We start from the raw sequence: 22,088 nt of genomic DNA, 5'->3' as shown, positions 1-22,088 counted from the left end.
TACTGCACTTTCCTGAATAGCATCAGATTCGGGAACATCCCTAGTTGAAAGTACGAGATGCTAATTCCCACGGGACTGATGTGATACCTGTGTTTCTTAACAGATCAGGTTGGTGTTTAACCACATCAGGTCCACAGTTAACACTAGTCTTGTGCCAGCAGGGCTTTAGTAATCATGTGCAGTTTGAAATAGGATATGCTTGCTGTCCGTAAATTACTCCCATGGTTGCCGACCATAGGTTGCTGACTCATGTATTAGGAAAACAGAGTCAATCCCTATTTTTATGAAACCTCAAACGTTTCTCAAATCTTTCCCCGCCTCACAGGGAAAGGTTCCTAAGATGATAATTCATACATTTACAGCTGCTCTGTTTTCAAACATTAGTTCTGCTGTGTTGTTTGAGAGTACACAGACACTCCTCTTGGATCACTGCAGCGCCGCAGACGCGAGAATTACCCACACGGTGCTGCCGCTCGGGCAGATAATGCAACACAAATACAATCAGCCTCCGCCAATGAGCAAAAATTAGCATTTGCACATGCTAATTACTAATTATGATAAGGACAGCAAAATTAACCGAGAGTGATGAGGAAGTGGGTCGTAACAATGATGACATTCTGATGGGGATAACGACAGCGATCCATTGATCCCTGATGGTAACACTGATGAAGAAAGCGATGCGACTAGAACGACTGGATTATTATAATGCCAATATGCAGGTCTATCCATCATATTAGCTCATCCTCCACTCTGATGAGCATGTATGAGTGCAGTGGTGGGATTATGCAAATGGCAAATTGAAGAAGCTGGCGGTTTCCCTGGCAGTCGACTTCAAAGCTTCCAGGACTGGAGATGGAATTAGTGCTCTGCCTAATCCCACTGGAGGAGGGCGGGAGGGGGAGCTGCACTTTATTAATGCACCAGCAAGTTTAATCAGAGACAGAGAGGGAGAAGAGGGAGCGGTGGGTAAAAAAAAAAAAGAAGAAAAGGGTGTAAGATGGTGACAAAATGAGAAAAGAGGAGAAGTAAAGAAGGTGAGGAAGAGTGGGAGGGCAACGAGAATAAGAGACGCAGAGTGGAGGAGAGAATGTATGAATGAGTGTATAGTGTGAACGGGCAGAAGAAGAAGAAGAAGAAGAAGAAGAAGAAGAAGAAGAAGAAGTGCAACACAACGAGGATCAAAGAGAATTTTTATGGCAGACCTGGAACACCGTGATTTCCCCACAGTTACCCGAACACAGATCTTTCTCCTGCCAAACCCACCACACCTGATATTCAGTCTAACAGCAAGAAACACATCAGGACGGCAACAGAACCTTGAGGGCGGATCAATATGCACACTGCAGATGCTTGTAATGTATGTACACTCACTCTGATGTGAGGAAGCTGTTCTCAGCAGCGACCCCCAAGCAAACACACACAGAGCAAAATAGTGCAGGATCTTCCAACCAGCTCCACGGTGAATCATACAGCATGATTTTTATTATTGGCAGGATGATTAGGGATGATTGTCCAGCATCTCCATGGCTCCGAGACACTGCAGGACTTTATTAGTCCGTGTTGAATTGAGATGTCTGGAATCCATGTGGCTGTGACCTTTACAGACCAAATGATGAACTGTAAATTACTACTACTTTCTGTTTTCCATTTCCTATTGCAGCACAGGTTTTTTTTTTGTCTGTGTGTACACCGCTAGAGGCAGAGCCTAAAGGTGCTTTCAGGTACCGAGCGGTAGCTGCTACTGCCTCCGTTGTTTTCAGTGTAAACACAGCAGCAACCCAGGTAGGTGGCAGTAGCAGGGACAGCGAAGGCACACAGCTCTGTGCAGCTGTTGGTTCAACTATTTCATTTAGCTGCCGCGGCTCGCAGTGTGACCATGGCAACCAGAAACTATAGCGAGGATAACAATACAGCAGCTAACTTTTCTATTTGAGTTGCCTGAATTATACACCTCTTCACCAGCAGAGGTATGTTTATGATAGTTAGCAAAACTTGCTCTATGAATCGCGTCATATTGCCAATCCTTTCCTCTATTTTAAGCGGCAACCACTTGCTGTCTGAAAGCTCCTTATGTATCGTAAATTGATCAATCTGTCCACAACAAAGATGTCCTGATTACCATGAACTATGTTATGGATATCCATGGTCCTAATGAATTTGGTGACCCGCTGACCTTTGCTCCAGAACCACCATCAGGCCAAAATTACCCTCGACCAACACACACACACGTCTGAAAAACCAAAGACCAGATTTCCATGAAAAGAAAATAGTGAAAAATGGCAAGAGCCGGTAAAGTGGTCGAGTTGTATGTAGATATTGAGTATATAATGATATAAAAGACAGAAGAGTCATTAGAATTATCAGAATTGTTGACGATTCATTTTCTGTCAGTCAATTAAATTGTTTCAGCACAAGTCGACTGAATTTCTGTGTAGATGTCAGTGTGTTTTTCCTCATCTGAATCGAGGGTCTAAGGATAGAAGATGTCGTATGCTGCACAGATTGTAAAGCCCCCTCCCCCCGAGGCAAAGTTGTGATTTGTGATATTGAGCTCCATAAATAAAATTGACTTGACTTGATTGGAGCTATCCTTAGTTTAAATGCATTGGATTCAGACCATTTGTTTATTGATAAATTCAGTTTATTGTCCGGTCTTAAGCAATACTGCTTCATTTTGCTGGGAACAAATGAGAGAACATGGACGTGTCTCGGAGAATGAACAGCTCACATTTATCTATAAAATCATGGCACGGCCCCTGACTCACAGATCAACCCATTTGGACTCATATATTGATGTATAAATCAGCCCGCTGTGCTTGCGACTCTTTGATATACACACAGTTTGATACATGAATTTGCTGCCTCACACTGCTGTATAACATTATATCTGCATGAGAGCCCTAGAGTGCTTGGAACGTCTGCGGCCGCCTGTGCTTAATCAATAAGGCAGTGTTGATGAATTTAACATAATTAGAGCTGCAAATATGAAATCTGTGGCAGCGTTTCCCTCCTTCATGGCATGCAATTGATTGTCTTGGAAAACAAGAAAATTGATTTTCTTGGAAAACAAGACACTTCATGGAAAACAAGCCACTTCTCTGTATTCTGAAGAGACTGTTAAAAATAAGCAGATTACCATTTTTCTAAAACATGTGTGCATGTGTGTCAGGTTAAATATTGATGGAAAAGAGCAGTGTCAAGACAAACAGTGTGTAACTATTGGACTGCAGACTCACATTTCTGACAGGACGCATTGGATTGTGTGGATGTGCTGCAGGTGAAGCCGGCTGCTGCAGTCGACGGAAGACGGAGGAATGAAATTATGTTGCCCGCTAGCACCTTCACATGGACGTTTCAAGGAACTGTTTAACTGCCTGGAACAATAACTGCAGTGACAGTCTGATAATCTCCCCATGGTGAAAGGTGAAATGCAGCTTTTGTCTCAAGCTTTCGTTGGTTGGGGTGAATAAAAAGAGTCAAACTACAAAGATAGTCTCTCTCGTACACTTTAAACCTGCATTACCTTGATTTTTTTGGCCACTTGTGGACCGCCCAACAAGTTGTGATATCGGATGTGTCAGCAAACAGTGGCTTATTTATGCGTCTAGCAGACATAGAGCAACATTAGCATTCATTTGGAGTTGTGTTTCTGTTGATATGATAAATGTAAGTCCAATATTCACTGTCCTTTTTGCTCAGTTCTGGTCTCCGCCGGCTCCTGTGAAAAATATCTGTCTCTTCAGCTGTTAAATGCTCCGCTATGTTCTGTCTGCTGTTTGCCGGACCGGTAGTGTACAGAGGATTTATTAGAGGTTGTTTGATGAAAACAGCTGCCTGCTGGTGGAAATGAGATGAATGAACCAAACCAGTTGTGGGTCGTACAACCAAAACAATGAGCTAAAAGATGCTCCTATCAGCTTTACAGAGCTTTGTAGCATTTTTCAGCTCACTGGTTTGGTTTGCTGAGTGAATATTGGACTTAAATTCATCAGGTGGACACAGTATATATAATAATGTAATAATAATGTAACTTCTGGATTTGTAAATAAGCAACTGATTGCTATCAAGTTCACCATATTAACTTAAAAGATGACGAAATGTCAGTGTTGCGTTCACATCTTGTCTCTGCTGCCCCCAAGTGGCCAAATAAAATCAGTTGCTGCAGGTTTAACCTTCAAATGCAGTTTGTATTTGTCCTTTGCAGCTGTTAGTTTAGCATCAGTGATAGCTGCTGAAAGATACCCTCCCCCCATGCTTTACCTGTATGTCATTTCTTTTACCAAGTTTACCCAGCATGCATTTCATCTGTTGGATTTCCTCCTCAGTGAAAGGTCACAGCAGAGATGAGGAGAAACTGTGGAGAGGAAGCGAGCTCTCTGAACTGAAATGTCATTACTTAAATCATACTGAAGTGACATCTGACGTGTGTTATTGAGGCTCCGCCCACGCCGGATCACCCTCACCCTCACTTTTGACAGCTGTTTAAATTATTCTAAAACTCATGTTTTAACCACACAGAAACATTTCAAATTATTGCAGGAATCATCTTAACTGTGTCAACCCTTAAAAGACATAACACTCCTTGTGCTTTTCATGTTTTAGCTCATTAACTTCAAAGTCTGTAGATTGATCTCCGTCTACGAGGCCAAAAGTCTGAAAAAGTTCAGCTTGCAGAGACTTGAAACTTGCATGAGCTGGGAACTCCATCAGTCAGTAATTTGGTTTTTGGTAAAACTGTTTTGAAGGCAAATCCTCAAAGTGTTAAGTTGCTTGTGACAAGTTCCGACATCTGAAATGTATCGGCGGCTGAACATTCATGTGCCTTCTTGTCAGAAAATCAAACAATGACAAAGCATAGTTGTTGTAAAAAGGGATGTGAATTTTGTTGTTTCTGGCTTGTGGTTGGAGTTGTTATCTTAGATTTTTTAATTGATTTTATATGGTTGGTTCGTCATATTCAGACTTATTAATATTTATTTGATATGATTTTATTGAAGGATTTGCACACCCACACAGATGTTTTTCTCGGGGGGCCGCTACAACCTGCAATGGGCTCACGTGACCGACGGGGTTAGCTGAGTTAGCGCTACCGCTACCTAGCTGATCTGCTCATGTTTACCACTGTCTGACCACTCGTGGCTCTGCGAGCTGTTATTACAATATTATATGGGTTTGACAATGTTGTTTTTCAATCGTTTTTATTTTAATGTCATTGCCTGGGTCCAAAACTTTGAATCCACCCACCCACTCCACGTTAGCCTCGCCCTGAAGGTCGTAGCGGCCCATTGGCTCAGATTGAAGGTAAGCAGAGCAACGCTGGAACGACACAAAGTCGTGGGACTCGTGTATTAATGAGAATGATAAAGGTGCAATTTCCCGCCCAAACAGATGCAAAAAAGCTAGTCTTGACAAGATCCTTTAAGAGCAGCACTTTGTAACTCCATGCTTTGAAAAGGAGCTTTATAAATATAAATAAAGTTATTGCTCCAAAATGTTGGGTTGGGGGTTTTTTTTCTTGCAAACAGGTTTTTGTTGTCTGAATCAGTAAAATGTGGTTTCTGCAGGCAGAAAGCTTAAGAAGTGCTGACTAACGTGAGGATTGCCAACGCTGACGTCAATGTGTCAAGCAGCAACACTGGCCTGCAGTTTTGACTTAGCTCTCATTACCACGGAGTTTGTCTGGAGCTGATCCGCACTAATCCACCGCTTTGATGTGATGCGCATGTATCTCCACTTGCATTATCATTACACACTGTAGCCTTCACTCTCTTTGATTCTAGGACACAAACTGGAGACACTCCTGAATTTGGCAACACATCTCCTCTGACAAATTGTCAGACAAGTGTGTTTGTGTTTCTATACTTGTGAGAACCATTTGGGGTTTTCAAGATACAGGACTAAAAGTCTAAAGCTTTATTGACAAGGCTGTTCATTATACTCCACAGTGTAAAGTTTTGGCATGAACATACTGCTGATTTTAGTATTTGTAGAGACTTACCAAGTTTGTCCTGAGGATGCAGTTAACATGTTGACGCATGGCAGGGCTGTCACTTTTTATCTGAAATTACCTTTCGATGTTGGGAGGAAATTTTAAACTTAATTTTTAATCATCTTTTCAAATAAAATATTCTCAGTGTACGAGCGCAGCAGCACGACCTGCTGTTTGAACTCCAGTGTGGGACATTCATAAAATGCACCATTACTCTGATGTATTTCATGCCTTGTTACACAGCAAACTAAGCAATGCAAAATGGAGGCTGGTTAAACGGATAATCATGACTCCAAAACATCTGAGAAGTAATGTGTGGAAACATTTGGGATTCATTACTGTGGATGGAAAAATTGTGGATAAATGTAAACCTTTCATATGTGCAGCTGTCTTATGGTGGTTTCAGACCAAACAAACATAGTTTGTGTGGTAGGAGGTAGATGATCCTCCAGAGCAGCTAACTAGCCTTTGTAGTAGTGCCTTATTAGAAAGTGGTACTCTTTTTTTTTATTTCCTAAATGTTCCTCCAGCTCCAACATCAGCATGGAGTCAGCATGGGCGTAGCCACCCATTGGTTTGCAGACAACCGTTTTGAAGCCGTGACCATATTCGGACGAGAGGGTGGAGATGGGGATCTGAGAACCCGAGGACTGCACCTGGCTCCTGCTTTATTATCTATTTTACTCCAAATGGGGCCATAATTTACAAAATGAACATCATGCTGTATTGAAGAAGACTTGAAACTAGGGATTGAGACCATAAAGTCATTAGGAAAGTGTTTACTGAGGTAATAAATCAAGTGAGAAGTTGGGTCATTTTCTCATAGAATTCTATACAATTGGGCTTCTCTGACTTCTTTTTGCAACCGGTGGAGTCGCCCCCTACTGGCCATTAGAAAGAATGTATGCAGTTTTAAGGCACTTCCGCATTGGCTTGGTTGGTGCATAGGTCTGATCAGCTGCTGTAACATTGCATCAAAATGGCCACTTGACCAACAACATTCCTTCAAGTACCAACACAGGATAGTCTCAATAACCCCCCCCCCCACCCCACTCTAGTGGAGATCCTGAAGTTTCCAAAGAGGCCAAATATTTAAGGCTAACATTTTGGGAAATGTGATGCACAAGAACATCTAAGAATATTTCTATTTGATGAATGGTGCAGCCATACACACAGAGTCTCAGGTTTATGCAGTTTAAACATTATATATAACAAAGCTGGAGGAAACCATTTGTCAGTGCTTTAGATAGTAACCATAAGTAACAGTGATTTGTTTCTGTTGTACTTCTACTGTAACATTTTGCTGCTGCAATGCATCAAGTGGCTCACTAAAACTGCTCATCACATTTAACCTCATCCCGCATGTTGGTATGTAAAACAAACAACTTCCATACTTCATCCAGCGATAATCAACAGCCCATGATGATCTCATGTGGAAACAGTCACGTTTCTCCTGTCAAATATCACCATTTCAAACCTAATGTACAGAGTATCCCTCCGCCGTTCATCTTCATGTCAACTCTGTCAGTGAGTCCGTCTCATATGACGTGTGAGCTCACTGCCCTCTGCTGTCAGTATAATGATTTACATTTACATGTATTTGTTAATGATAAAATATAATATTATAATGTAACACTCTGAAAGGAGCCATTCTGCATAATGAGTACTTTTACTCTTGATATTTTAAGTACATTTTCCTAATAATAAGTAACATTTTGAATTCAGGACTTCTACTTGTAATGAAATATTATACAATACTGTGGTATTTCTTCTTTTACTCAAAGGGATATTCTGATATTTTTAAACCTGGCCTCTATTTTTACACGGGCTGCAACAGCTGCAACCTAATCCTTGTGGGCAATTGTGCCTCTGAAAAGTAACTAAAAGTGCTTTTTTTTGCCAGTGACGGGCTAAGTGTCTGAAAACATTATGGAAAGGATCCGTACGAGTGAGTTGTGTCCGGAAACAGTGTTTCTGGTGAAACAAAAAGGATCTTACTCTTTAACAAAAAGGTCTAACTCTATAGGGATACTTTCCATAGTGTTGTTAGATATTTATAATAACTATCTGAGCCTGTTACTTGCAAAAACATTGCATTGATTACATTGCAGTCATTGCAGCTGGTTCGCGGCTGCTGGCTGAGGCGATCTACTGGAGCAATTCCAAAACTTTTGGTAACTATTAATCATTTAGACACCAACTTTTGTGAGTAAAGGATCTGAATACTTCTTCCACCACGGCTAACAGTAACAGGCAGCACAGAGACACAGCTCTTAACCCATCAGGTGTAGCCAAAAAAATTAAGAAAATAAATAGTCGCCTATAATTTGACCTGACATTTAGTTTTTATTGTGGTCTCAAAAAGTACAGCACAGACAAATTAAGCACACAGTTACAATATCTAGAAGTTCTTCAGGCTTTACTGAAGAATACAGAATGCCACATCAGTAACAGTGAAAATATCCTCATGCAGATTGTGTGGTCTTATAGGCAGTTTCAAAGCAGAATATACAGCAGCATGTACTTGACTTCATCTACAGTATCGTCGGACACATTGGTCCTTATACTCCTAATACCACAAATTACTGATTCGTTATCATATAGGAAACGGCATTTTTGTTTTTACAATAGTGCAAAGCTGACCATAGCAAAGCAAAACTAAAATGCAAGCAGGAGATGAAACCAGCACTGAAGTAAACAGCAGCATAATACTGACAGAAAGCATCAACGTTCACTTCAATGAGACAAAGATATTCAATACTATTAAAACACAATCAACAGTGCAAGCATGGCGGTGAAATAATATGGTACATTTTGTCAGAGCTGTCAGCATCACACACGACGTGAACGCTCGTCAATGTTAAATACAGTGGTCACATGACGTGAAGAAGCACACGTGTGTCAGATTTGGGCTTTTGTTGATTTATCTTGAAAAGTAAAAGCATGACTCAGAGCTGAGATAACAATCACACTGAAGCTACGGAGACAATGAACAGGATGGTTTTTTTTGGTGTCCTATCTTTCTTTGAATGGAGAGTCATCTACTGCAGTGGTTCCCAACTGGGGGTTGGGGCACCCAGAAGGAGTCGCACGGCAAATCTAAGGGGTCACAAGATGATTAGCAAGAAAGGAAAGCAGGGAAAACAGATTTCTGCTGCACCAAATGGTGGGTTTTTTTGTCAGAGTTTTGTCTAGTCTGTGCGTTTTTCTTGTGAAACACTTTTACCTCTAAAACAAAAAAATCCCTCTTTGGTCAAAGCCGGTGTTGGTGCCTGTCTTGGTCATGACACTCCTGAGAAAGAGATTTCTAATCTCAGTGGGGCTTTTTTGTGCAGTCCACAGTAGGGAGCTGACAGTGACATCTAGGAATACAATAAAATTTGTATTGAGCTCTTGCCCTTGTGTGATTGGTCAATGTGACAGTGACAGCTCTGCAGCTGGAGCGCTGACTGGCCGGTCAACGCCTCCGTCTTTAGCATTTTATATTTTCACTGTCAGCTCTCTACTGCATTAATCACCTAATTCATTCTCCGTGGAGCAACTCTACATTTAAACGTCTCATTTCTTGTGGAAGGGATAATAACAGATGCTTCTTAAAGCTGCTATGTGTAGCATTTTAAGGTAAGACCACATTAAGACTACATTCTCCATGAACCCCACTGCTCCCTGTCACATCCAGCACCCCCCGGTGTCTTTGGCTTGACATAAAATGCAGCGCAGCGACTTCACATTTGTTTGCAGTAATTACACTAATGTCTTAAAATGAGCGTGGTCATACTTTACGTCTTTTAAACGCTACACGTAGCAGCTATAAACTGATTAGCATTCCAGCTCTGAGTTAGAAAGCAAAACAAAGACTTAGGCACGCATGGTGCAAATCAATACATTTAAAGAAATGTGCAGTGACATGAATGTAAATTATTGCTTTGGCTGATACAACAGTGTCACATTCAATGAATTAAAATAGGATCAAACAATCGTGAATGTGAGCTTGTGAGAAACATTCATAACAGAATCTCTGCATGAGGTCAAATCAAAGGCCAACAAAAAACGTTTGCAAACCTGTAAAAACAAATGTTCATGAAATATTTTTGAATTATTTTCCTGGACATAAATATATGTGAGGAAATAAAACAGCTGTCAGAGTATCAATAGCAACAGAAGGAGCTCTTTTAGGATCCAAAGACGGCTGGATAATGCCTCACATTCAATATGTGTGACTAAATATTTATGAACATCATTTAGCAGGTTTACAAAACTTACATTGGAGCTCACAAGAAACAAACTACAGCTGTGATTGTAAGTTCTCCACATTCGATATTTTGGCAAAGGAGAAGTCTTAGGTGTTGATGTCATGTTGACATAAAAAGTACAGTACAATCTATATTAATCACCTAATACAGACAAAGTTACAGTAAGAGATGAACTGGCTCTCTATTTTTTGATAGCTTTTGATTGAATCAGCGCCAGCAACATTTCTTTTATGTTTCATTTAAACTTACATTATATATCTACAGCTCTTCATTTTTATTGAATATAAAATATGGGTTTGAGTTCATGTCTGAAAGCCCGACAAGCTAATTGCCAAAATATTCTGAGCTGATGATCACTAGGTAGCAGTCTAAAAGGGATTTTTGGCTGAGAAAGTAAATTTGGTTTGTTATGAGAATAAGCACAAGGTTCATAACTGAGGTGTAACGGCTGTGATACAATCGTCATGAATCATTAAAGCAACAGATAACGATGGTAAGTCTGTGACGGTGTGGTGCAGCCTCCTCATGCACAGCTACAATCGCTATGGTCATCTCTGGTGCTGGTGGTCTAACGCTGCAGTGAGGGCGTAGAGGCAGTGTGTGTGTGTACGTGTGTGTGTGTGTGTGTGTGTGTGTGTGTGTGTGTGTGCAGTAGTTGAGTGAGCTCTTGGCAGTGACGCGACATGACGTTAGCTGGGACGAGGTGGGCTGAGCAGAGAAGGAAGAGAGTCTCCCCAGATGTGTCCAGAAGTTTAAGGAATCATCTATGTAAGGGGGAAGGGTTTTCTGATTTCTGATCTTTAGTTGGCCTACCAGACATCCAGGGGACACCTCTGAGGGGATAAGAGGGGTTCAGTGAGAAGGGGCGGGGGGGGTCACAGGTCAGGGGTGTGTGTTTAGAGGTTGACCAGGTGGAGGTCGGAGGCGGAGAAGTGGGGGCACAGAGCCATGTCCGGGTTCTTCAGCTGCCGCAGGATCCTCCGGTGGAACTTGGAGCGGACCCGGTTGAACTCCATGATGTCGCTGGGATCCTCCTCGATCCAGAAACGGTGAAACTCCTGCATCAGGTAACCTGCCATGAAGAAAAGGAACAACAGCTGATCCTTTATGTTCTTTAAAGTGAGTATAATCAATTTTTATTAAGGGATCACATGATTAATTGTATGTGAAAGGGGTCACTTATAGTGACGAACCCACAAAGAATTATCCCCGACTGAAGCTACAATTTTACTGTTTTGCTAAAAAATAAACCTGTTCACTTCCAGCACGGTGTGTAAATAAGCAATTATTTACAAACAAAGTCACCAAATTAACTTCAAACATGATAAACATGTCAGTGTTATGTTTACTGATGCAGGTTTAAAGCTGCATTAATAGATTCTGTGGCCACTTGGGGGCAGCAGATCAGGCTGAAAACACAACATCTGACATATCTATGATCTTATGGCAACAAGTAAAGCAAAACAAAAAAAATGCGTATAATCCTGATTAATATCTGATTTTGCAGGAAATAAAATAAAATACATTTAATATACTGTATATCCCAATCAACTGGACTCACAGAAGGTCTGCTGGAAGTGCAGCAGGCTGGGCATCTCTGGGGCCACGTTGTACAGGTGGGTCTTCAGAGCTCCACTCACCAGCAGAGAGTAGGCCAGGTCTGTGATGTTGATGCCCACGATGGCAAAAGAGTAGCTGGAGGGAGGTGATAAAAATACAGACGTTAGTTTATAAGAAGCCGTTTGTTTGTTGTTTGTTTGGTTTTATTGGGGGAGTGTGGGTGATGTGGGTTTTAACAGACTTTACTGAACATCATTCGCCATAAGACGTAAGCTTTCACAGGTTCAACGTCACGGCTCGACAGAAGAGTGACAAAAGCTTGTGGAACAGAGGCTAAAAGTGTAAAAAATATAATATCTTTAACATAATTTTGTGAAAGTGAAAGTGAAAATACAGTATTTGTGTCCCTTTTTGTAAAGGCTCAGTCATCATTTGGTTGTTGTTGTTCAAAATCCCCCGAATTTCCCCTCATGGCAAAGTACAAACGGTCCAAATGTGTGGGATGTGGTGGACCATTTGGACCAGAGAGGACAAGGCTGTAAACCAATCATTAACTATCGCTTCAGTATAGACAGGGTACAGTTTCAGACTCAGTAAATTACTTGCAGTTTACAGCTTGCTGCTCTGCTGGAGTGTCCTCACAACACCTTGTGGGTGTAGGAGGATTTTATGTGACTGTGCTTTTAGAGTCAGTCCTCGGTGCTTATCAGAGCTGATGCAGACTGGAGGCAGAAGGCAGAGCAGGAGGACACACAGCAGTAAAACACTTCCTGTCTATTGACACACACACACACACGCACACACACACACACAGGCTCTCCTGCCAAATCTCACACAGCTCCAGTAGCAGCAGCCCAGTTTTGCCTCCTCCATACACACTCCACATACACATACACACACACATACACACACACACACACACACACACACACACACACACACACACACACATTCATGCCATCATACAGTACATGTTAAGATACTTACCCAATAGCTTTGTCTAGGTTCTTCTGTTCCCATTCAGGCTTGTTTATCTCACTGTGAAGGACACACACTTGAGTCATGTACTGTCTACAGGTGAAACCACACTGAGGGCGACATGGGTAGTTTACTTTACATGGACTTAAAATATTCTGTGATGGTCTTCTTGCCTGTATAACATTATAGAGTCACAGTTAAACGGTGTCGAAGTCCAGTGGAGCTTCGGAGGCTTTAATCTGAGCTCAGGTCCAAGTTAAAAACTCTCAAATCTGAGAGTCTCAAGTCCTCAAATTGAGTTTCAGTTCATTTACAACAGTGACTCTAAACTGCATGTTTAACTGACTTAATCAGAAAAGGTGTATATTTTAAAAGTTAACGTTTTTCTCTTATTAATTCAAATGTGGCAGCCCATAACAAACAACTAGGCAGGACATCCATCAATGTATTATCCATTTATTTATTCATAATAAAATATGAGTTTTATTGTTATCTACAGGAAGCACCAGGAATTTATCCAATTAAATTGTTGTACTAAGACTCTCTCAGCTTAGATACTACACACAATTTTACATAATACACAGTGTGCTTTATAAAATGCCACTGACGAGCAAAGGCCAAGTCAAGAGTGTTAAAGTCAAGAGATGAAACATGACTGACCAAACTTTGATCAACACACATCTCACTTAGTTTACAACAATAGGATTTGATATAAAAATGCATTGAAAATTGCATATAATTACAAGTAACTTTAGCTAAAAAGAGACAAAGGTAATTTCTCAGTTTATTGTGACTTTGTACCAAAGGAGTATCATCTAAGCATAACTCTACTCCCACTAATCATATCAGGTTGAGCCAGTCAAATGTAATATTTTTAGCTTTTCCTGGTTTCCATTAAAGGATAACAAAAAGACCAAAACCAACAAAGTGTTAGTCCGTCTCTCAATACTTTCCAACTTCTCTACCATGACTGTGGCACTCAGCCCCGTGCCCACTTGTTCCTTCTGAGGACGTAAATATTTAAATGGGTCACAAATGGAGAGTTTAATTTAAAACAATGTTCCGTAATTTTCTTCTCTGTTTCAGCCCCGCACCGTGTTTTAGGCTGATAACACCGCTGGGTGTTTACATATAGGTAAATGATGCTTCGTGAAGCTTTAAATGCATGAAACAACAACCCAAGAGAGAAAGCTATGAATGCAGTGAGAAGAATGAAAGTGAAATCAAGTACCTTGGCGTTCTGTGTGTGCTCCTACAGTGCATGTGAGAGTCAGACAAGGAGGCATGGGCAGAAAGGTGGAGGTGGAGGTGGAGGAGAAAAAAGAAGAAGAATCTTCACTTGTGAAATGAGACAGCTCGCTGAAATGCCGATGACAAACAATGCAAGCAGCAGCAGTCAATAAAAGATGACGCAGTGAATGACATCAAGCTGTAGGAATTGATATAATCAAGCAGAACGTGGTAAATGCAGAGTTATGGATGAGTGAGTGCAGTTTAAAGTTGAAGGCGTACACCATGTGTCTGGTAAAAAGGTACTCTTCCATAAGTTAGATTTTAAAGTTGAATTAATTGGTGTTTTGGCCACAAGGCACAGCCGAACAAACTGAAAACGTTATCGTCTTATAAAGTTGATATTGTGAAGTTGTTAGCAAACAGTTGCCTATTTACACATCCAGCAGACAGGGATTAACATTATCATTCAATTGGAGTCATGATTCTGGCCACGATGTGGGATCGTGGGAGTACTTGACAAATGACCTTACGGCATGACATCACTTCACTGCAAATTTGACAAGTGACGAAGAATTTCTCCCTTTCTGTTTCACGGGACCACATTCACTGTTTGTTTAAAGCTGCCAGAGGACGAGTGCAGAGCTTGATATGATCAGGACGGTTTGGATGCTTATACATGCACTATACTTTCCATGATTTTATATGATTTAATTCACATTTCGTCTGTTTTGGATCCTACTACCCTGGAGTTGGTGATCTCATGAGAACTTTCTACCAAAACACTGGATGTATTCCTTTGATTTGATCATGCTTTGGTAAAAGTTGAGGAAAAAGAGGGCTTCCGTACTTGTGCTTTGGTTGCAGGGAGTCGTGCAGCATCTGCAAAGCAGTAGCCTTGTCATGTTCTGCAAAATACCTGCAAGGAGACGAGAGAAGATTCAAGAAAAAGGGAATTTAGGAAACACTTGATTTAAAGATTTCCATTTCTCCCAAATGTAAACATGTAAAGTGAAGTGACTGAGTGCTTACAGCAGGTTGTGCAGGCCCAGTAGGCCCATGCCTCTGAAATCAGTCTTGGGATCGCTGCCCTGGAAACCAATCTCACACCACTGTTTAGAGATACGGCCAGTGAGAGGTGTGTCAGGACGCAGCTCCTTCCATAGCTGCAACACACACACACACACACACACGCACACACACACACACCACAGCTTAGTGCAATTAAATTATGTCCTCTCTTGACAAGAGATTACATTTGTAAACTATGACAATGCTATAATTATTTAACTATAATGCCAATTTTAACAGTATACCATATACATATGAGCTTTCTGAGTATATGAATATTTAAATACTGATTTAAAGAAGTAGTTCGACAATTTGGGAAGTACGCATATTTGCTTTTATTTGCCAAGAGTTAGATGAGAGGGTCAATTAATTAATGGATAATGGTTGAAATAGTTAGCTAAAAGTAAGGGCTAGATGGTTGAAATAGTTAGCCAAAAGTAATGGATACATGTTGACATAGTTATTTAAACTAAAGTTAACAGCCAAATGGTTGAAATAGTTAGCTAAAAGTAACGGCTAGATGGTTGAAATAGTTAGCTAAAAGTAATGGATAAACAGTTGACATAGTTAGCTAAAAGTAATGGATAAATGTTGACATAGTTATTTAAACTAAAGTTAACAGCTAAATGGTTGAAATAGTTAGCTAAAGGTAACAGCTAAATGGTTGAAATAGTTTGCTAAAGTTAACAGCTAAATGGTTGAAATAGTTAGCTAAAGATAACAGCTAAATGATTGAAATAGTTAGCTAAAAGTAATGGATAAATGTTGACATAGTTATTCAAACTAAAGGTAATGGCTAAACGGTTGGAATAGTTAGCTAAAGGTAACAGCTAAATGGTTGAAATAGTTAGCTAAAGGTAACAGCTAAATGATTGAAATAGTTAGCTAAAAGTAATGGATAAATAGTTGACATAGTTAGCTAAAAGTAATGGAGAAATGTTGACATAGTTAGCCAAAAGTAATGGATAAATGTTGACATAGTTAGCTAAAAGTAATGGATAAATAGTTGACATAGTTAGCTAAAAGTAATGGATAAATGTTGACATAGTTAGCCAAAAGTAATGGATAAATGTTGACATAGTTATTCAAACTAAAGGTAATGGCTAAACGGTTGGAATAGTTAGCTAAAGGTAACAGCTAAATGATTGAAATAGTTAGCTAAAAGTAATGGATAAATAGTTGACATAGTTAGCTAAAAGTAATGGATAAATGTTGACATAGTTAGCCAAAAGTAATGGATAAATGTTGACATAGTTATTCAAACTAAGCGTAATGGCTAAACGGTTGGAATAGTTAGCTAAAAGTAATGGCTAAATGGTTTAAATAACAGACACTGTCGATGAAGAGGTAGTTGAGTTGGGGGATTGTCAGAGAAGGTTGGGAACCACTGGTTTACCCTGTCGAGGGTTGCAGTTGGGTGTAGCCTATTCCAACACGTCATATTTGTCATACATGAGAGAGCTGTGTACCTTCATCAGCATGTCCTCATGCTCTGGGTTTTCACAGTCATAAGGCTCCCTGCGCAGCTTCTCCACCTCCGCCACCAGGCTCCTGTAGCCTACAATCTGCAGCAGGCTGGCCTGAAGAGAGATGCCCAGCCTGGGGACACACAGGGAGAGGAAGGGCTGTTTGTATGAGGGATATTAGATCTATTAATGCAGCTAATTGTCATGTGTAAGCACAGTCTCTTGTTCTGAACCACTTATCAGCTCAGTTTGAGCAGGCGGGGGTGCAGTGCCTTGCTCAAAGGCAGCTTTGTATTCATTGCTGAGGAAGAAGAACGTGTTATTTATTCACTGCCCACAACCACAAGGATTCAACGTGTTGACAGTCCAGTACCACAACACCCTAACATAGAAGATAAAATAACAGACACGTGATATGAAACGTAGAGTCTCACTGTGGGTTGGTGTCGGGGTTAATCTTCTTCAAGGCCATAATGTCGTCAATGGTTTTTTCCACTTTATCAGGATGGACGCTGAGGGCAGACTGCAGCAGCTAGAGAAGACAAGAGCAGAAAAGACAGAAAGATGGCAGAAACAAAAAGGAACAGAAGGAGGAGGAGAGTGAGAACAGCTGAAGACAGACTGAAGCTGGAATATTGAGCGAAACACCTGCATTATACGCAGCACATTCACAGATTTAAAGACCCGTACCTCATTCTTGGAGTACCTCAGAGATGACTCTGGAAGGGAAAGAGTTGCAAAGAATAAGACAACTGCACACAGTAACATTAAAGGCAGCGCTATTTAGTAGCTTCAAAAACAAGGCAGATGTGAAGGTTCCACTAAAAGCCTGGATAAGAAATAGGAACAATATGTAATTAAATACAAATACGCTTTTAGACATGAACAACATGACATTAACATACTACAGCCATCTGTTATCTATCCATCTAAAGCTGTTGTAAAATGATAGTTGGTTTATACATAGATGAACTAAATATATTACATTTAAGAACAAATGTCTGGCAGTGCGTGGGCCTACCTATCTTGAGGGTCCTGCGGGCTCCGTGCTTGTTGTTGTAGCAGATTCGCTGCAGCTCGCAGCGTCCTGTAAACTTTCTGGCGACAAACTTCAGGCCCCGCCACAGACATTTACAGTAGAGGAACACGAAGAACTGGGTCACCACTCTGGAGAGGAGAAGACGGGAGGGGTTAGACTAGACAGATTCTGTAAATGTACTTTAGTATCGAGAACTGATCCCAAATGTTTTGATTTGTGACCCTTTATATATGTATATATAATATATATTATATATATTTATCTTTTGACCCATGGAGGTCAGATAGGGAACCACTGGTACAGAGTGCCTTAGACCAGACAGTACAGTTAAATCATCCATCTTGTGCTCTAAGATCAGTTTTTCGTGTTTTACATACCTAAAACCGAATCAAGACAATAACCGCCAGATTAATCGATAATGGAAATAATCGTTAGTTGCAGCCATAATACATTTCTTCTCTCAAATTTTCTCTAATTGAGAGTTTTGTACTTTAGTATACAAAAAAATGCACAATTTCATAGAACAAAAACAGGTAAAATGGGCTAAATAATCACTGTAGAGATACAACTGTGTGACTGCACGAGTACCCAGACGTAGAGGATGAAGAGGGAAAGAGAAATAATATGAAGACACGAAAGGAAAGAAGAGGAGCAGGGAGGAAGATATAAAGCAAAGAGAGTCAGAAAACTGTGCTGCACGTCTTGTCGACCAGGTTGGACTGGCAGCGGATCAAAGTGATCTATTTTTACAGGTGACACTGGGAATGAAAATGGAGATGTGTGTCTTGGGAAATGCATAGTGACCCATTAAGAAACTGTGGAGGCTAAATGATTTCCAGCCTTCACCTGCTTCACGCTGCACTGAACATTAGGAAGGAAGGAAGGAAGGAAGGAAGGAAGGAAGGAAGGAAGGGACGCACTTCATGTTGTTTTAATGTAAAACCTTTTATTCTGATTTCATGTTACTAAAGATCCAGGACAGGACGTAGTTTGTGCAACATGCCAGAGATGTGGAAATGTACTTATGGATAGGAACACATATTTCCTCCATTATCAGAGCCATTACATTAGCAGTGAAGCTGGGAAATGCATCTGCACTTTGAATTACCTACAAACCTCCATCTGTGCGCCGCACGAGCAGCGCCTCACCTCCCTCTTTGTTTGTTTTAATGGAATAGAGTTTACAACCTTTTCAGGCAGAAATAAATCCTCCTGATGCTGAGGGATCACAGCATAACAATACCTTCCATGTCAACAAAAAGAAGAAGGTAAGCACAGTCCTGAATGATTAATTCCTCCTTGCAGGCCCGCGGATGGTGAGACTGGCATGTTAAACAGCTCATATAAACGCTCTTTCTTATTCTTAACCTTCAAGGAAGTGAGCGCCATGAACGGGAGATGGGAGGAGGATTCAGAGATTATACTGCAACCAAACTGTGACAGGTTTGAAAAAAAAAGAACCTGCAACCTCATGTCCAGATGCTTTCAATAACGTTGTAATCTGAGCCTGTCACTGGCCAAAACAAGCACTTTTAGTGGATGTGCTGTGAGGGATTACTTTGCAGCCATTGCAGCTCATTTACAGCAGCCGACTGAGGCGATCTACAGGACCAATTCCAAGGGTTAGGGTTACTTTTGGTAACTACTTAGACCCCAAAATATGTACAAATAGAGCCCTGGTTTAAAATGACCAGAATTTCCCTTCAACTGGCACTTTGGGACTGTGGCAGTCAGTAAACGTGGAGTTTCTAAGACGTGGGCGTCCAACAAAAAGAAAGGCAGCAACAAAAGATAGTTTGACTCAAACTACGAAGTAAAAGTCAGGATATCTCCACCTCTGCTGCTCTAATTTTGATAGTTTTGTTTATTCAATCTGCATCCCTAAAATACAGAAGTACCCCTTTAAAACCTTCTGAACACTCTGATCAGCCAGAAACCATTAAAGGTGCTGCACGAATCAGTTTTACATCAGTAAACTATTACCACATTCATTTTTAACGCATTAGTATAATTACTGCAAACAATCACAGCCACCAGTGAAAAACAAATTGGCAGCTTCTACTGGGCTCCACTATTCACTGAAAACAAATTAATCTAAATATAAAAGGAATAAAACATCAACTAGAAAATGTTTTCGTAACAGATTTATTCTCTTAAATACGGGGCCAGGAAGCAAAAGGGAATTATGGGAAGTTAAACGTTTACATAAGCACTGAATATCTATAGTGTTGTCATTTGTCAATAAATTAAATAAGTTTAAAATGAAATGTTGATGTCTAAAGAGAAATAGATATTCCAGCCTTCTGCCTCAAGGGTCAACAAACAACTCACAGAAAGCTCCAACTCTCAGTTTGTTTAAATAAAGGTTTAAAACTCCTCCCAGTTCCTTTAATTTAATTAAATAAGGAACTATTTGTTCATATCTTGCACTGCACTGTGGCAGCGCTGTTTATTCTCTTGGTTTCTCTGTTTTTAAATTCACTGGAGCTTATTTCTGCCTTTTCTCTACATCTTCTATCCTATTTGTATGTTTCTTGTTTATATTGTCTTAATGACTTGTTATGTCTTATGTACAGTAAACCAATAACAAGGCTCATTAATATAGTATAGTATAGTAGTATAGTTTGTACTATAGTACATAATATTGTACAGAAACACGCAGAAAGCAACAGGACTATTAATAGAGGCACCGGGGGAGACCACTTGGTGCTCCATAATTAAGAGGCCTCTTTTCTGAGCGACCCACTCAAACCAATTGACACTTCAACACGGCCACTTACCGGCCACACAATGCCGTAATCGATTGGGAAGATCTTAAATGGGAGAACTGGGAATCCTAGCCTGCTATTTGGTATACACAGGTCATTACAGTAGATCGAAGACAAACATATATATAAAGACAGGAAGAGGTTTACAATGAACTCCTTCACGTTTTGACAAAAGAAAATGTAAATCTCGCTCCGCACCTTTTGTCTGTTTACCTGAGAAAATGCTTCATGTTGTCCGCTGTCACCCCGCAGGTGTCTTCGGTGCGGTTTCTGAGGAGTGATCACCTGTAAACACACGAGATGAGTGTTTTAATGTGTCTGGATGAGGCCGACCGGAGCGGGCAGCGGAGGCCCCGCGGCGGCTCCGGAGCTGTCCGCGGTGCTGGACACTTAACGCGGCCGTGCGCTTTACCTCGGTGCCGCCGGTGCGCAGCGTTTCTACTCGCTGCAAGCAAAAAGACACCTATTTTCAAGGTGTATGAACGTTTATTTCACCCCTCAGAGAGCCGCAATCCAGTGCAAAGCAGGCGGTTAATGCTCCATCGCCTCCGGTCTGATTAGCACGAACACTTAACGTTATAATCCGTAGCGACGGACGGTGGCTGTAACGTCGGCTGTGCGGTAACACAAGCCATCAAATCGATGCTACAATAGAGGATATTTTTCTCTTACCGATCTCAAATAATAACAGGCGAAACAAAGATGGGGGTGCAGCGTTTTTGTCCTCTTCACTCGGCTACAGTCGTCTGCTCTTCCTCCATGATGACAGTCACTGACGTCCAGTCTAAAAGCTACAGCACAGCAATGCAGTGCACAGTACAAAGGGTCAAAACCTCCACCAACACCGCCTTCTGATCGATTTATACATCATCCTTCTTTAGGAAATGCTTTAAAACACCGTTACATTCAGTGAATGATTACATTTTGTCCCATCTAACATGTATTTTTATGTATTTACAGGCACTCCGGGGGTTTTGCTGACACTCCTCATTTCTAAAATCACAAAGCAACCAGAGGATTAGTGTCTTGCTCAACACCAGTTAAAATAAAGCTTTCTGTTGCTGGGAATAGGACCTGTGAGCTGTAGGACAGAAGCATCATTGCTGTAAGGAGGGTGCAGGGGCGATGCTAGGAGTTCCTGTCCCTCCACCTGCCCTGTTAACCTGCATTACCCTTTTTGGCCACTTGGGGGCAGTGCAACAAGCAGTAAACAACACTAAGATATCACTTTATAAAGCCGATACATCCAACCTGTTAAAAGTACATTTACTCAAGTCCTGTACTTCAGTATAAGTTTGAAGTACTTGAGTGTTTTCCTTTTGTGTTAATAATATAATGTTAGGTACCTTATATTACATTATTATTAATGCCATCAATATTAATATAGTAACACTGTTATGGGCCATTTGTCTGCATAATGAGTACTTTTATTTTTTTGGTACTTTAAAAGTAAATATTGTAATAAACACAACATCGCCCGCGTTTTAAGCACTGCCTTAATTTAAGTGCCTAGCTAGCTATTTCCTCAACTTTGCAAATAATTATTGATTTAACTGTTCGCCTTCCTGAAAAACAAAGTAACAGGATTTAACTTCTTAACGACGGCGTCGAGGAGCTGCAGTGCTGCTCTGTGCCACTTGGATTATTGGTCCAAATTAGTGAGAATCCTTGTTCTACCTACACTTGATAAAAAGCCAAATATATTTTATTGTATTTCCTGTAAAAAAAATTAAT

The 22,088-nt window shown here is 40.7% G+C and overlaps 1 protein-coding gene across 2 annotated transcripts; it reads right to left on the bottom strand.

The window, feature by feature from the left end:
- Positions 1–11,138: 11,138 nt before the first annotated feature.
- elmod1 (ELMO/CED-12 domain containing 1) lies at positions 11,139–20,584 on the bottom strand. 2 transcript variants are annotated; one of them, XM_070917560.1, is made up of 10 exons: positions 20,568–20,584; positions 17,569–17,714; positions 17,238–17,266; positions 16,982–17,079; positions 16,551–16,680; positions 15,043–15,176; positions 14,861–14,929; positions 12,790–12,873; positions 11,804–11,937; positions 11,139–11,314 (listed from the first exon to the last, which is right to left on the bottom strand). In XM_070917560.1, the coding sequence occupies exons 1-10, from the start codon at positions 20,582–20,584 to the stop codon at positions 11,139–11,141; spliced, it is 1,017 nt and encodes a 338-aa protein (XP_070773661.1). The 2 variants fall into 2 exon arrangements, with proteins under 2 accessions (XP_070773661.1, XP_070773662.1); XM_070917561.1 differs by having other exon boundaries at positions 12,790–12,840.
- Between the last annotated feature and the right edge of the window lie 1,504 nt (positions 20,585–22,088).

This window comes from Enoplosus armatus, chromosome 13 (genome assembly GCF_043641665.1).
Source record: "Enoplosus armatus isolate fEnoArm2 chromosome 13, fEnoArm2.hap1, whole genome shotgun sequence".
NCBI classification, from domain to species: Eukaryota; Metazoa; Chordata; class Actinopteri; order Centrarchiformes; family Enoplosidae; genus Enoplosus; species Enoplosus armatus.
Note: the sequence above shows the minus strand (reverse complement) of the source record. Positions and strands in the feature narration are given on the sequence as shown.